Genomic DNA, 16,978 nt, shown 5'->3' on the forward strand with positions numbered 1-16,978 from the left:
GCAGTCATTTGCTAGGTGGGCAGGCAGAAAACAGCCAATGTAAAGGCCTAAAGACATGAAATAAATAGCATGCTGTATGTAATAGGTTAAATTTGAGGGGTGCCTGACTGGCGCAGTTGGTAGGGCACATGGCTCTTGATCCTCGGGGTTGTGAGCTCAAGCCCCATGCTGGTGTAGAAATTACTTTAAAAAAAGAAAAGAAAAGAAATATATGAAATTTGATACTACTACCTCATAGAGTACTGATGAGACTGGAGAGATGAAGTCAAAAAAGTCCTCATACAATGCTAAGGATTTGGATTCTGAGGTGATGGGAAGTTAAAAGGTATTACGGAAAGGTGTGAGACATTTTGATATCAAGCTATTTAATAGTTTACATATTGCTAGCCTAGTTTAATTTTGATGTATAATTGGCATTTGATAATACAGTTTAGAGCAGTGGTTCTTGGCCTTTTTTTCAAATCTTAACAAATAAAAGAAATACATCACATTTCTGTCACCATGACAATGATTGTCATGCAAAAACAAGCCCTCTTAACAGAAGTGCACGCATTGAGAGATAGCTATTACTGTTATTGGCAGTGGCTTCTAACACTTCAGCTTTAAATACCATTCCCTAAGCATTTAGTAAAGTAGTTATATAATCTGTTAAGTGGGATTTAAATATTCTAGAAACAAATTTATTTAAAGACCTTTTATATTATATCAAACCATATGAAATCGCTGATATTTTATCATTTTTAGCTATCAATTTTTCATATAGTTGAATCCAGTATATTTAATAATCTCTGAAGTTCTTAATAATGAGCTTCTAGTTTATTTGTTTTTGTGATGGGAGAAGGGGTCACATCCATTGTCTTTTATGACTGTATGTCTGTATTAACAGTAACTTTAAATGTGGGAAACATAACTTTCTTCTTTCTTTAGAAAGTCTAGATTTTGTTTTTATCCAGACATCTGTTGAGAGGTTTTTTGTCAGTGGATTCACATAGTAAATGATTGCTTATGGTTTCTTCTGTCAGCTTTTAGTTTGGATGCTGAACAGCCTGATTATGATTTGGATTCTGAAGATGAAGTATTTGTGAATAAACTGAAAAAGAAAATGGACATCTGCCCATTGCAATTTGAGGAGATGATTGACCGTCTAGAAAAAGGCAGTGGTCAGCAGGTACAACTTCACTGTGTATATAAGTATGTGTTTCCATTTATATGGAAACAGGATAATGTGGGGTTAGGATAAGTGAGCAGACGCTGGAATCAACAATCATGAATTCACATCCCATTGCTGCCCAGTACTAACCTGTATAATCTTGAGTAATAAGTCTGAAAAAAAAGGCTCTCTGCCTCAGTTTTCCCTTCTGTAAAATAGAGATGATAAACATGAAACGTGAAAATTAACTAAACCAATGTATATAAAGTGTCAGTGACTGACATGTATAAGGCACTCCACATTTGCTATTGTTGATACAGTTGTTACTTTGATTATTGTCATTAAAGTTTGAAGTACTTTTGAACCTTATATGAAAATGACATAATGATTTTACATTTAGCCAGTCAGTCTGCAGGAAGCCAAGCTGCTGCTAAAAGAAGACGATGAATTAATTAGAGAAGTTTATGAATACTGGATTAAAAAGAGAAAAAACTGTCGGGGGCCATCTCTTATCCCATCAGTAAAACAAGAAAAACGAGATGGTTCCAGCACAAATGATCCTTATGTGGCTTTTAGAAGACGTACTGAAAAAATGCAGACTCGAAAAGTAAGTTTTTGTAATTTTTTTTTTTTTTGATGTAAGAAAAATTATTTATACTTACGAATATCTCTGCATTAGAAGGTTGTATTTTAATTTATATTTAAATACACTCTCTATACAAAATAATGAGAGAAGTATTAATTTAAAATGAATCAACCTTAGGATTCATTGCACAGCTATCAATGATAAATTTTAATGTTAAACTCTTTAAAAATCACATATAAAACTGATTTGCTGGTGGTCCATATTCCCTTTCAATGTCTTTAAATTCTAACCAGCCATACAAATATATGTATTCTTATATATTAGTAGCTGTGTTCAGAATGCCACTAGTTGGAAATGCTATTGACAAAAAGCAACTTCATATTTGCAGAATCGCAAGAATGATGAAGCCTCTTATGAAAAAATGCTTAAACTGCGTCGAGATCTGAGTCGGGCTGTTACTATTCTAGAGATGATAAAAAGAAGAGAAAAGAGTAAAAGGGAACTATTGCACTTAACACTGGAAATTATGGAAAAGAGGTAAAGTATACTTTAATATGGTCAGGAAGTATGGTACCATTAGCATTTTGTGTATTAGGGTATGGTACTTAAGCAATTAACCCTAGAAAATACCTTCCTTTAATAATAAGTGGAGACTGTTATATGTGTGATATGATACACTTTGGATAATTTTACATGTGTTTCTCTTTATTTTCATTAAAATTGATTTGGTTCAGTAAAATTAAAATATGGCAGGTATAATCTTATTCTTTTGTCTTCATTTGAGTTAAGAGCAAGGCTGGGAGGGAGAGGACATTTGTCAATTCTAAAGTTTTTAATTTACTTTCTAGATGGTACTGATTTTTTTTTTTTTAACACCTGCTGGGATGTTCAACAGAAGTAAAAAGAGGGGAGGGGGAAAGTCCCATTGTCTTAACATTCATCCATTTGTCAATGTACACAGTGAAAATTTCAAGCCTCACTCCCCTATTTCCTAGTCAGTATCTCCGAAGAAAACCACTATTAAGTTTCTCATAATTCATTTTAGGGAAATTAGTTTTAGGGCACAAATAATTCAAATTACCAGAAAGTTCCTCAGCACCATTTTAGGCATTAATTTCAGCATCTCCACCAAATCTTTCACCAAAATTGCCAAGTTAAAATTCGAACCTTTGTTTTTTCCCAGAGTCATCTATTTATGGTGCAAATGTAAAGCTGTAAGCCAAAAACTAAACAGAACAAAACAAAAGATTATGTAATCCTTTTTTTTTTTAATTTTTTTTTTTTAAGATTTTTATTTATTTGACAGAGAGAGATCACAAGTAGACGGAGAGGCAGGCAGAGAGAGAGAGAGAGAGGGAAGCAGGCTCCCTGTTGAGCAGAGAGCCTGATGCGGGACTCGATCCCAGGACTCTGAGATCATGACGTAAGCCAAAGGCAGTGGCTTAACCCACTGAGCCACCCAGGTGCCCCTGTAATCTTTATTTTTAATAAGCATTCAGCAAATTGTCAGAGTTTAATCTTACCTTAAGTATACTTGGTGTTCATAATCACATCTTAGTTAGGTGTTGAAAGTCCTAAGAATTTACAGAATTAACTTTAACTTTTGCAGCTTTCTTTTTTATAATTTCAGGTATAATTTGGGTGACTACAATGGAGAGATCGTGTCCGAGGTTATGGCACAGAGACAGCCAATGAAACCTACTTATGCCATCCCCATCATCCCTATTACTAATAGCAGTCAATTTAAACATCAAGAAGCAATGGATGTAAAGGAATTCAAAGCAAATAAGGTGATAAACATTTTTGTGATAATAGTAGCTGATAACAGAATGGCATTTTATCATTAGAGTGAAAAAGAAAAATACATATAAACCCTACCATAAAATATGCTGCAAAGTCAGCTTTTGATTCAGGACAGAACGATGCACCAGTAGGAATTGTAAAGACAGATACCATATAGATGAACTTTTTAATAATTTACTTTTACCAAAAAGAACCATAATGCCATAAACTACAATGCACCAGTAGGAATTGTAAAGACAGATACCATATAGATGAACTTTTTAATAATATACTTTTCCCAAAAAGAACCATAGTGCCATAAACTACCTAAAACTTGATACAAATATTTGGCATATGTACACAACCATAATAACTTCCCATGATCTTTTTCTTTCCAACAAGTATCATTCTTGCCTCTAACCTTTCTTGCCTTGTGCATACTTCATACTACTACTAGCCTTTGTTTGATGTCTGTCACCTGCATACATATTCTTTTTTTTTTTTTTTTTGTAAGAAGATTCTATTTATTTATTTATTTGACAGAGATCACAAGTAGGCAGAGAGAGAGAGAAGGAAACGGGCTCTCCACTGAGCAGAGAGCCCAATGTGAGACTCAGTCCCAGGACCCTGAGATCATGACCTGAGCCGAAGGCAGAGGCTTAACCACTGAGCCACCCAGGCGCCCTGCATACATATTTATAACAAGCACTGTGTTCATCAGCTCAGTCACTCTTGCTTCTGTATATTATCCTTGTGTTGTCCCTATTTCATGACTTCATCTCTTTATCACCTAAAACTGTCCAGATTCACTCCAGAAAGCCATTATTACTTAGCTACCAAATCCTTACTTTTTTTTTTCCATAACACCTCTACATTATAAGTTATCTGAGATTTGCTTTATGTATATGTAAAATTACTTGCATTATTATTTTCCCAAACTTGATTTATTACTCTTTAGAATAAAGATTAGATCCCTTTTTTAAATTCTCTCCTAGAATTTTAAAAGAAAATTAAGAAAAAGGAACAGGAGCCAGTGGAAATTACTAACTGCAGTTACAGGATCTCAAAAGCTGAAGAACTGTTCTCTTCTTTTACTTCAACTGCAACAAAATATTTTATGAGATTATGTTTAGGTTGTAGGAACATTACCCATGTTTCACAGAGACCAACCTATAAGATTTTACAATGCAAGATGACAAAACATAAGCATTTTACATGTCTTCTGATTATGAATGACTTCATTATAGCTCTAAACTTTTTTTTTTAATTTTTCTTATTTTTTTAATTCATTATTTTTATTAACATGTAATGTATTATTTGCACCAAGGGTACAGGTCTGTGAATTGTCTGGCTTACACATTTCCCAGCACTCACCACATCACATACCCTCCCCAATGTCCATAACCCAACCACCCTCAGCTCTAAACTTCTTTTTTTTAAACTTAACCCAAAGTACAGGTTTATTGAACATGGTTTCTAGTTTTGATTCATATATGACTTTATTGCAGCAAGATAAGGCCGATCTTATCCGACCTAAACGTAAATATGAAAAGAAGCCCAAAGTCTTACCATCGTCTGCTGCTGCTACTCCTCAACAGACGAGTCCTGCTGCACTGCCAGTCTTTAATGCTAAAGATTTAAATCAGTATGACTTTCCCAGCTCAGATGAAGAACCACTCTCCCAGGTAAAGATAACGAATTTCTCTGTGAGTATAGAGGAGAAATGGAGGAAATCACACGTTTTGACTCACTTCATTTTATTTTAAAGGTTTTGTCTGGCTCTTCGGAAGCTGAAGAAGACAATGATCCCGATGGTCCTTTTGCTTTCCGTAGGAAAGCAGGCTGTCAGTACTATGCTGTAAGTTTCAAGTTCTCTTTTTAAATAACAAACTGTTCACCTTTAACTGACAAACTAAAATAATTTGGATTTTTTTTTTTTTTTTTTAGCCTCATTTAGACCAAACTGGCAACTGGCCTTGGACTAGTCCTAAAGATGGAGGATTAGGGGATGTACGATATAGATACTGCTTAACTACCCTCACCGTACCCCAAAGGTGTATTGGATTTGCACGAAGACGGGTTGGGCGTGGTGGAAGGTAAGTATTTCTGTATTCCTAGCATAGGGACAGTAGGGACATAGACAGTAGGGTAATCAAATCTAGAGCTTAAAGAGAGGGAATCCTTCTAAATATGCTCATTTGTTTCCATTTTCTGTTCTTAACTGATTTTTGACTGAAATGCTTAAAGAAACTGCAGAAAGTTGTTTCAGAAGTTCTGGGAGATATTAGGACAAAGGGTTGAATAAGCTAAGAAATGTCATGTAACTAGTACACTAAGTTGTTTAACTCCTCAGTGAAAAGGCTCCAGAATGTGGCGCTTGGGTGTCTTGGTTGGTTGGGCATCTGACTCTCCGTTTCAGCTCAGGTCATAATTGCTGGGTCGTGAGGTGGAACCCTATGTGGGGCTCCACACTCAGGGCTCAGCACGGAGTCTGCTTGAGATGCTCTGTATCTCCCTCTGCCCCTCCCCCCACATGCTGTGTATGTCTCTCTCTTTCTCCTTGTCTCAAATAAATAAATAAAATCTTTAAAAAAAAAAAAAAAAAGGCTCCAGGATCCGTGCACGACCTTTGACATCGCAGTTTTATCAGGGTCTAATTACTCTTCTTCTTTTGTTTAAACATGATAGAACTCCTGTACCTCTATATGCCTTTACGTGAGAATTTGTGTGGGAGGCAGGAAGGAATTACAGAGCACATGAAAGTGAAAAAAAGAAAGATACTCTCATGTAGGTGAAAAAAAAAGGCAGAACATAATAGCAGTGTGTTTTCAGAAAGAAACTTTAGGCCGTAATTTATAGTGAATTATGGCTTATACATGTTTCTTTTATTTTTCAAATCTTATTTGCAGTTTTTAATCACCTAAACATTAGTTTAGAATTGCCTGGGCACTGAAATATATTTTATTTAATGCTTTTCCCCCATTATTATGTTGGCATCAATAGTAGTGAAAATTCTGTATGTTGGCTATATTTTATTCTATACTAGCATTAGTTCTAGTGTTTTAAAATAGAATCATTTATAAATATATAAATAACATAAAAATATATCTTCTAGAGTAGTGGATCTCAAATATTTTATCGATAAGAAATTTTAGTGGCATAAGATTTCCCAAAGATCACATAACCTATTACTGCTTTTCTTCTACCTCCCCTACCCCTGGGCAGGGGGCGGGGGGGGGGGGTTGCTTAATAGGGAACAAATATTTGGAAAGTGTTTTGGTGCTTTGAAATGGAAATAAAAATCTTTGGTTCAAAAACAGTTTGGAAAGAAAAATAATCTAATGTTTTATCAGTTAACTTCTACTGATAGACCAACTCAGGAACTGTTAGAAGGCACTTGCTAATGTAAAATGAATAGTGTACCTTATTCTTTAAGGTGAATTACTCTCTTATTTAATCAGATCATTATAAAGTAAAAACTTTTATCAGAAATTGAGAATTTACAAAAAAAATTTGAGAATGTAGCTATTATAGGGCAAAATACTGAAATAATCAAATTTACAGCTTACAGCTTTGGGGAATTGGGAGGGTCTTTTTTATATAATTTTTGAATAACTATTTTACATATATGTTCCTGCCTTATTTTTAATAGGGTCTTACTGGACAGAGCTCACTCAGACTATGACAGTATGTTTCGCCATCTGGATTTGGAAATGCTTTCCTCTCCACAACATTCTCCAGTCAATCAGTTTGCCAATACCTCAGAAACAAATACCTCGGACAAATCTTTCTCTAAAGACCTCAGTCAGATACTAGTCAATATCAAATCATGTAGATGGCGGCATTTTAGGCCTCGGACACCATCCCTACATGACAGTGACAATGATGAACTCTCCTGTAGAAAATTATATAGGAGTATAAATCGAACAGGAACAGCACAACCCGGGACCCAGACATGCAGTACCTCCACGCAAAGTAAAAGTAGCAGTGGTTCAGCACATTTTGGTATGTTTATTTGTTATGGTGTACATTTCTGTAGAAATGTCAGAGTCATCCATTTTCTGAATATGTGGTTTATTAAGGCTAAAAGTTCCTTTCTCTCAAAATAATGAGAAAAAAAGGACCTAGGTTAAGTATCTATTTGAATTCTGTTTGTACATGTGTTTTCACTTAAACACACCCACATGCAAAGGTGATTTATTACTACTTAATGTATGACATTTGTTTCCTGGATACAGTCTGTGAACCTACAATTCACAATTCAGCAGCTATATTTTCAAAGAGTACAAAAAGAAAATGGGCCATTAATTATGACTATTTTATGCTTGGACACTAATCTAGTCTTTTATTTAAACTGTTTAAAAGTAGACCAGCAAGTTAGGAGATACGTAAAAGCCTTATCCACTGACAGTAACGCAGAATAATTTATGAAAGAAACTAATTTTTCAGGGAACAATATTTAAAGGATTATTTTAATTTTTTAGGATTATTATAATTTTGGAAACATTTCCAGATAACATCTACTTTAGCATTATGATTACATTGTGTAATGTTTCTAAAATACTGTTTTTAAATATTCTTAAAATTTTAGTTTTCTCTTTGAAAGCATAGATCTGTGTTATTTAAGGCATGTAGGCTACAGAAATTCACTGTTAAAATTATGTTACCACAGATTTTTGTAAAGGTAATTTAAACACAGATTTTGAAGGGACTGTAAAGATACTTATTGTGTCACCCTAATTATCTGGTAAGGCTCTAGTTAAACCTTATAATAAATCGAAATGTGCTGCTTATTCCTAAAGATTTCCAGAAAAGCTTCCATAAACTAATTTACTTTGTGTTTGGAAAACAAGTCTGTGAAATTTAAGTCTTTAGCTTGTAAGAAAAATAATCACATTTTAGAATTCAACTAGAAGATAATTTAAATTATCCTGAGTCCTAATGGATTAGGATAGTCCCATTAACTTCAGAGTGTATACTTTGGAGAGTCAGTTTCTTTTAGCTATTACAGTCCTAAAAATCAAAGTAAAGCACTTTTCAATATGAAGGATGATTCGTATAGTGTACAAGTTTAGAGATTTTAAAAGTGTAAACTTGCAATATGTTTTTCTTGGTAGATATTTAAGCTGTGTAAATTCCTTGAGATTTCTTGTAGAAAACTGGCATGTTTCATCAATCCCCGTATTCTTGCCCCTTAAAGTAGAGAACTTGAGGGGTGCCTGGCGACTCAGTCAGTGGAGCATGAGACTCTTGATCTCTGGGCTGTGAGTTCATACTCCACGTTGGGTATAGAGATTACTTTAAAAAGTAAAATCTTTAAAAAAAAAAAAAAATAGAGATCTTTTAATGATCTTTTTCTTGTAAATTGTTTTGCTATACTACATAAGTAAACATCGATATTATGAAACTACTTGATTTGTATTTTCCAAAGAATATTAAAAAGTGAACATTGAACCAGTAGTATTACAAAAGCACCTCCATCTGTGTAATTGTAATTTTAAAGATAAATTTTTCTGTATAGCATGGCCCCCAAATACAAGCCTGACTATGTCATCTGGTATTCAGCCACAGAACCTAATCTAGTCTGATACCAGAGGAAAAACGGCCTTTGCTGTGTTGATTGAGAGATACACCCATCATGGGAGACTCTAAAGGAATATTCAAGGCTTAATTTTTACAATACTGACTTTAGAACTTAACTACTATATGAGATAGGAGTCAGTTGATACATACTTACTTGTCTGCTGCTTAAGCCAAATACTTTGATTTAGCCATTTTTTATTAGTCATTATTTTAAATACTAATATTTTTATATATGCTATGGCATAATGATGCCCTCTGGACTGATTTTCCGTTTTCTAAATACCACCTGTAAGAGCCCATTTTTTCTCATTTTCAAATAGGAAATTCTAAATGAGGATATCAAGAGCCCATTATTTTTAGTAAAGGGCATGAACACACCAACCTTGTAGCTTCTGGTGCTCAGAATTTTTTTGCTTGCTTCCCAGTCTTGGCCATTTTGCATAGTTGTGTGGCCAGGTGGGTAACCTGGTTAGTCAGGTGCTAGAGTGCTTGATCTGGACAACACACAGCAGAATGACACAATGTTGAGGAACTTGGGGAGACTTAAATATATGTGTATTTAGAATTTCCAGGACTAGATTTTAGTACATATGAACAAATTATGTATGTATTGTATTTTAATAATCTTGAGTTAATATGTGATTGGGACAGTTTCCGAATACAGTCTACTGTGTTTTGTTTTGTTTTTTTTTTCCTTTTAATCTATAAAAGTACCTTTGAAAATTTAGTGTTTGTTCAGTGACTGACTATTCATTTGTTTGTGTTTAAGCTTAGGGGATATGATATGTCAGAATTAATACACTTCTCATAATTAGAACGCTATAATTTAGAAAGACTAAATAGAAAAGTGATTTTTAAACCACCATTATATGTTCAGGATTTGAATTCCCAGTTCCCACTGAAATTTCATTAGTGTTCTAAGTAATTTTCCTAAGCTCACATATCTCTACTAAAGATTTGGTTTATTTTCATAAATTAATAGAATATATGTAGCTGGCATGATAACTTCTATGTCTCAGGGTTTGTAGCTAGCTTTAATACTTCATAAAATTTGTAACATTCAGTTTCCAAAGGAACTCTAGGTTCAAGCATTGAGTATTTTCATGGTTAGAGTTTATAAATCCGTAGGACCTTAATCCTTATCCAAGTGTGTTTCACAGTTCAAAATTACACCCTTAGCAGGATGTGAAGTAGCACCCATAGTAGTAGAATTGATAGTTCTATAGTTCTATATGTTCTATAGTTCTATATGCCATGTGCTGAAGTGCAAGATTAGACCACAGTTAATCTCATATTCAAGTAATTCGCAGCCAGATGAATTCAGATTAATTCATGTTTGACCATCTAAGGAAATACACCATATTTTTCTTCTCAGGTTGGTTTTCTGGGTGGCTGTTAAATGCTTATGAACCTCAAAACTATCATTCAAACTTACTGGCTCGGGGATCATACTTTAATACTCTCTGAAGTCGTTTTATTTTATATTTATTTCTTTAAAGTTACCTTTTCCTGTATTAAAATAATTCTCTGCCTGTGTACTGCTCAAAGAAATTTCTAATCAAGTGTTGTCTTTTAAAATAGGTGTTTAGGTTTATTGGGTTTTTCTGGGTTTTGTTTTTTGTTGTTTTTTTTAACTAACAAAACATTGTATATTTTAGTGATCTTAAATCTGTCTTCTCAAACTGGATTTTCAGATTGTTGATTTTTTTCTAAGTACCTGTCACCCTCACCTACTCCCACTTTTGATTATCCGTTGGTCTGCTTCAGCTGTGGGAATGTAACTTAAAGGGCAACAGCCTGACCTATTCTAGGTGTTGGTGTGCCTCACTGTAGTTTCCTGTCCGAGTGGACTGGTAACATCTTAACTTACTTCACCTGAATTTCTACTCCAGAGAATTGTTAGCAACTACCAAACAATGGTAGTTTCTGACCTTTGTCTAGATACCTTAGGGAGGGGAGATTCAACAATTTTCTAGATCAGGTTATTCTAGAGTTAGGAATCTCATTTAAAAGTTTGTCTATATATGAACAAAAGCTGCCTCCTTAAATTTAAATCTGCAGGTTCCTCTTTTGCCCTTAGAAGCATCCTGAATAAATTTTTAGTCACATCCCTCACATGACTCTTCTCCCATACCTAGACAGGTGTGTTTTTTTTTTGTTTGTTTGTTTTAGCTCTTGATTCATACTGGTGGGTACATTAAAAGTTTAATTATTTCTTGTAAGGAATACTAAATCTAAAACTTTGGTCTGCTTCTTTTTATATTTAAAATTTCAATGGTTTGGGGATGGGCTCCCCCTCTTCTATTATTATCTATCTTTGTGACCTCTGTTGAAAGTTTCTTCATCTTTAGTGTGAAGTTGTAGGAGGAAATCACCAAGGATGCCTCCCAACCTAAAAATTTGGGGTTCTATGAAATGCTTCTGCTTCTAGGTTTGGTCATCTGTCCATGAAACCATGCTATCCATCTTCATGTTAATTGCAAACTTGACTACCACACCCTATCTGGAGGTAGACCTAGAACCATAGCACTTTCTACCTTGATAGAGATTAGGGAAATATGGTCATTTCTATTTATTTCTGCTTAGCATTTGATTAGACTTTGAATTATAATGCCATCTGAAGTCCTCAGTTTTCTGTATAAAAACAGTATAAAACCCAGTTCAGATTGTATTTGCCCAAATTTACATCTTACCTTTGTCCAGGCTTTCCAGCTTACTCAGACAGCCTTTTGGATTGGAGATTTATTTCTGAGAAAAAATATAAAATCCTTGCATGACTTTGCTGAAAAGGGCTTTAGTGATCACCTAACTTAGATCTAAGTATTTTGGATGAACATAACTGAGCCCCTATAAGTTTAGTTACTTGCCCAGGTATACTCGGCTAGTTATGATAGAGATGGGAGCTTAAAAAAAAAAATAAATAAATAAATCAAGGTCTCTTGGCCCCTAGGCCCATGGATTTTATTACCATCATTTTCAGCTTATATGTTGCTCCGTATATACAGTTACTCTAGATCATTTATGAAAAATGCCTGTGGAAAACTTTGTAATTAGTTCCATTATTATTTATTAGTATTAGTTGCATTTTTATTTCTAAATCTTGTATTAGGAAGAAGTTAATAGTTGTTTAAAAGCGTACTTCACAATACCCTCAGAGACCAAGGATTAAAATGTTGACTTAAACTAGGGAGGAAATGTTTGGAACTTTCTTCAAGTTTCTAATTTATTATTGCTAATAAAGCATACACAAACACAAAGTTCTAAATAGTATTTTCATTCATATAAGTGGAGTTTTTTGTAAATAGAGCTTCAGTGAATGCTAAATTACTGTTTTTGTAGATAAATAATGACCTGACCTAGTAGGAATGATCCTTTTTTTTTAAAAAATTTATTGAACATGCCCTGCTAGGAAATTCAAGACTTAGGCAACTCACTCAAACTTAGGAAGTTAAAGTGTAAATCTCAAAAACATACTAGAAAAACTATTTAATAAACTAAGGATCTTTAGGTTTAAACAGTTGCTTTTTATGGATTTTTTAAAAACATAGATAAATGTTACATTTATTACAAAGAATCAGGGCAGCATTAATTTTTCTATTTTTTTCAAATTTTGATTCAGCACATTTCTATTATATGGAAATGGTCATTTTGACACAAAATTACTTTATGTCAATATTTAAAAGTTATCCTATTGTCAATAAAAGTCTTCCCTTTAGTATTCAGATCTGAGAATTACAACATAGTAGGGAAAGAAACGCATCAAAGGACGGATATCAGCTTAAGTTTTTTAACAACAAATTACGTTTTTGGTCTTGTAGCCCAAGAACTTAGTTCAAGTGTAAAGCCTGTGTAAACACTAATAATTTCTGGAGTTCTATTAAATATCATTTCATAATTTTCTGATCCATTCAGAATATGGTAGAATTTCTACCTAAATAAACATTTTGTAGTGGTACTACTCAGAAAATCTGTATCATGGAAGATAAAGATGCTTTATGAGTTATGAGTGAAAATTATAAAACGTGATGAAGTGATATTCTTGTCAACTAAATCATTAAAATGCAACTAAAGACAACAAATTAGGTGAAAATGTTTTGAAAACATTAAACTTTAGATAGAGGAAATTTGCATTGCATGATTTATAGATTCCCTGGTATTCAGGGATGCATGATAACCTTTTTTGTGTTTTGAAATAATCCTTACCCAAACATCACAGGTTTCTTAAAGAAGCCTTTAAAGTCAGATGTTGTGATTGTATGTGCCCTTTTTTTTTTTTTTTCCTTTTTTTAATTGGCAAAAATAAGAAAAAGAAAAAGGTTTCCTTTTTAAAAACTGCACACACTTTTTTGGGGGGTAATAAATGAACATTTTTTTGTTTGTTTTTTTTAGAACTGAGCTCTCCATAGACAAACATAAGTAGCATAACACAGTGTCTTTCCTCAGACATCATTCTGTACAGTAAATCAACATAAACAACTCCGTTCTTATTGACTGGATTTTTTCCAGGTGGGTTAATTGGGTGGGGAAAATTAATTAACCTTAACATTTGGAGCCTCTTTTCTTCCTGTTAAAGGATGAGTTCTTTAAAAAAAATAAAATAAAGGTAATAAACCAACAACCTTATATTCCATGTAGAGGGAATGTATGTAATGGCTGAAATTAGAAAAAATGCAAACAATTAGTATTGATAAACAGAACTGTTAGGGATCATCTGAATGCATTGGGACAGTAATATGAGTAAACGAGAAACCAAATGGTGACTATCAGATTTCTTCTCAAGCTCAGTGCAAAGTTCAATTCCAAATAAGTGGATTTAAAAAGCTGGATTACCTTTTTACACTGTCTAGCACAAGTGTCACAGCTTACAAAAATAATGGTTCTGAAACTTGAGAAGTGAGTTCTCTTTCCTATGTTGTTATAACTCGGGAAGTTTATAATTTCATGTTGCTTTGAACTCAAGCCACTCCAGTTAAATGTGGTTGTAAAAATGTGGAATTTTTCCTATGGAAGTGATCTTTAGCAGGATCATGAGCCTTTGTCAGATACTTTAATTTTGCACAAAAGTTTTTTTAATGCTGAAATTTGTTTTGGTACTGTAAGATGTGTGTGCTCTGTACGTTTTTATAAAGTGTTTTCCTTGTTTTATGTTCAGCATTTACAGCCGAACAATACCAGCAACATCAACAGCAACTGGCACTAATGCAGAAACAGCAGCTTGCACAAATTCAGCAACAGCAAGCAAATAGTAATTCCTCCACCACCACTGCACAGGTGAGGGATTTGTCTGTCTTATGATTATCCCTCATTGTTTCCCACCAGAGTTCATCTCTAATTACCAACTGTTGTCATAGAACCTTGCATCTAACCAGCAGAAAAGTGGCTTTCGCCTGAATCTACATCATAGCCATTCTATACAGGGTTTAGAAAGAACATTACAGGTGAGTATGGAAGCTGTTGCCTCTGCTCCCTATTTTTAAAAAGTAAAAACGAAGAAGCATAGTTAAATGAGATCAAGACGCTGTCTTCCAAGTCTATCCTATAGACTGAATTTACCTCTTTAATATATAATCCCACCCAGCTCATTATGTTGGATATTTTAATTAATATTAAAATTTATTTGAAGTTATCATACTAAACCTCTTTTACTATTAAAAGAAATCACTTTTAAACCTCAAGCATGATAAGTGTTTGCCATTTAAACACACGTAAGGCTTAAAGACTGAAGTTCAAATCTCAGGATCTTGGAGGAAAAATTCATTTAAAAAATCTCAAGGAGCCTCTTAATTTTTAGGCCAAGTTATATGATATTTTGTTACTTCTGTTCTAAAGGGATAGTTTTCTTACTGTCCCAAAGGTGCCTTTGTTTATATATGTGTATATGTGTAAGTTAGGTGAAAGAAGCTTACATATTCATTTTTCATTTTATGTATTTGCAAATCACTGAAATGTCTTACTAGCGTATTTCTTGTCTGACACTTTGTGTCAGAGGTTTACTGTTTCCACATTATAGGTTTCTTTTCGTAATAGACTGGTCCATATTACATATTGTCACATATGAAAACCAAAATTCATAATGTCTGAGCTCCTAGATCACTTGAGCATTCTTCAAATTTGTGACTATCAAAAGAAATGAATATATTTCAGTGGTTTGCTACTCTGGTTTATATTCGGACTGATTGTGGATTACCTGTGTAACTTTAATGTTAATTCATTAGACCAAGCAATGCTTAGATTTGTTTTGTATTTTCTGTTTAGGGTTTTGTTTCCAAGACTTTGGATTCTGCTAGTGCTCAATTTGCTGCTTCTGCTTTGGTGACATCAGAACAACTGATGGGATTCAAGATGAAGGATGATGTGGTGCTTGGAATTGGGGTGAATGGCGTCCTTCCAGCCTCAGGTAAAGATAAAGACATTTAGGGGCACCTGGGTGAATCGGTTGAGCATCCGACTCTTGATTTCAGCTCAGGTCATGATCTCAGAGTCATTTGATTGAGCCCCGCAAGCCCTGCCTTGGACTCCGTGCTCAGCAGGGAGTCTCCTTGATATTCTCTCTCTCCCTCTCCCCTCCATTGCTACACACACATGTGTGTGCACTCTCTCTCTAAAATAAATCTCTCTCTAAAATAAATAAATCTTAAAAGGGCAAAGACATCTCAGTTGTTCTGATGTTTGTAACATATCTATAATAAACAGCAAAGTTGTACATTGTTTCAGTGCTTCTTTCTTTTTCTCTAGGAGTATACAAGGGCTTACACCTCAGTAGTACTACACCAACAGCACTTGTACACACCAGTCCATCGACGGCAGGTTCAACTTTGTTACAGCCTTCAAACATGACACAGACTTCGAGTTCCCACAGTGCACTGAGTCATCAAGTAACTGCTGCCAATTCTGCAACAACTCAGGTTCTGATTGGGAACAACATTCGATTAACTGTCCCTTCATCAGTTGCCACTGTAAACTCTATTGCCCCTATAAATGCACGACATATACCTAGGACTTTAAGTGCTGTTCCATCGTCTGCCTTAAAGCTGGCTGCCGCAGCAAACTGTCAAGTCTCCAAGGTTCCATCTTCGTCCTCTGTAGATTCAGTTCCAAGGTCAGTAGTTACTTGAAGCCTGAAATGTTTGCAAAATATGAGCTCAAACTTAAATCCTCTGGCAGTGCTCTCTACTTATTTGTGCTTTTTGTTCTTTTCCTTATATACATTAAAAATGGATAGATGAGAATTCCTTACCTGTTCAGGAACTAAACAGATAAATGTTATAATTCAGTATTGTTGAGAATTTGAATTAAATGATGTACTGAATGTTGCATATGTGCTTTGGACGACACTTTCTTAGTATAATGATAGTTTACAGTGATCTCATTTCCCACCTTTGGGTGGGGGGGAGTTCTCTTTAGAATAGAATGTTTCTTTTGTCTGTTTTCTTCCATAGCTTCTCATGTGAACAATTCATTTAACCCACCCGTGGCTTATGCTAAGCTGCTCTTAATAATGTAAATAATGTAAAGCCTAGGCTTAACAGTATTAATGCCAGGTCAACTTTTACTCAGACTTATTTTTTTAGCTAATTTGTCTTGTTGGGTTTCAGTAGATGGTTTACAATATCTGATGGGGCTCTCCTGTTTTAACTATTAATGGTAATTAGAGTCCTGCTATTTACAAAGTACTATGAGGGAAACAAAAAGAGAAAGACAAGGGATTTTTAGTTTAGTTAGAAGACAAGCATAAAAGTGTAAAAATTAAGTCATGATAACTGTAAATAATTGAAAATCATTCCTGTGTTACAAAGCATCATATCCTTGTCAAATTAATTGTATAGATTATGGCTATAATTTCAATATAAGGAGAACTCTTTTCACACCAGTGGTAT

General features: G+C 34.2%; 1 protein-coding gene across 5 annotated transcripts in view; it reads left to right on the forward strand.

Annotated features, from left to right (window-relative positions):
• EPC1 (enhancer of polycomb homolog 1) overlaps positions 1-16,978 on the forward strand; it is an 89,778-nt gene that overhangs the window by 71,062 nt on the left and 1,738 nt on the right. For 4 of the 5 annotated variants that reach the window (XM_032349337.1, XM_032349340.1, XM_032349338.1 and 1 more), the window contains 12 exons: positions 1,023-1,168; positions 1,551-1,757; positions 2,125-2,273; positions 3,367-3,526; positions 5,027-5,203; positions 5,287-5,376; positions 5,466-5,614; positions 7,171-7,523; positions 14,254-14,372; positions 14,453-14,539; positions 15,357-15,498; positions 15,837-16,200. In XM_032349337.1, the coding sequence (XP_032205228.1) occupies positions 1,023-1,168; positions 1,551-1,757; positions 2,125-2,273; positions 3,367-3,526; positions 5,027-5,203; positions 5,287-5,376; positions 5,466-5,614; positions 7,171-7,523; positions 14,254-14,372; positions 14,453-14,539; positions 15,357-15,498; positions 15,837-16,200 (2,143 nt within the window). The remainder of the gene's footprint in view (positions 1-1,022; positions 1,169-1,550; positions 1,758-2,124; positions 2,274-3,366; positions 3,527-5,026; positions 5,204-5,286; positions 5,377-5,465; positions 5,615-7,170; positions 7,524-14,253; positions 14,373-14,452; positions 14,540-15,356; positions 15,499-15,836; positions 16,201-16,978) is intronic. The other variant, XM_032349341.1, reaches the window with a different exon arrangement.

Source organism: Mustela erminea, chromosome 6 (genome assembly GCF_009829155.1).
Source record: "Mustela erminea isolate mMusErm1 chromosome 6, mMusErm1.Pri, whole genome shotgun sequence".
NCBI classification, from domain to species: domain Eukaryota; kingdom Metazoa; phylum Chordata; class Mammalia; order Carnivora; family Mustelidae; genus Mustela; species Mustela erminea.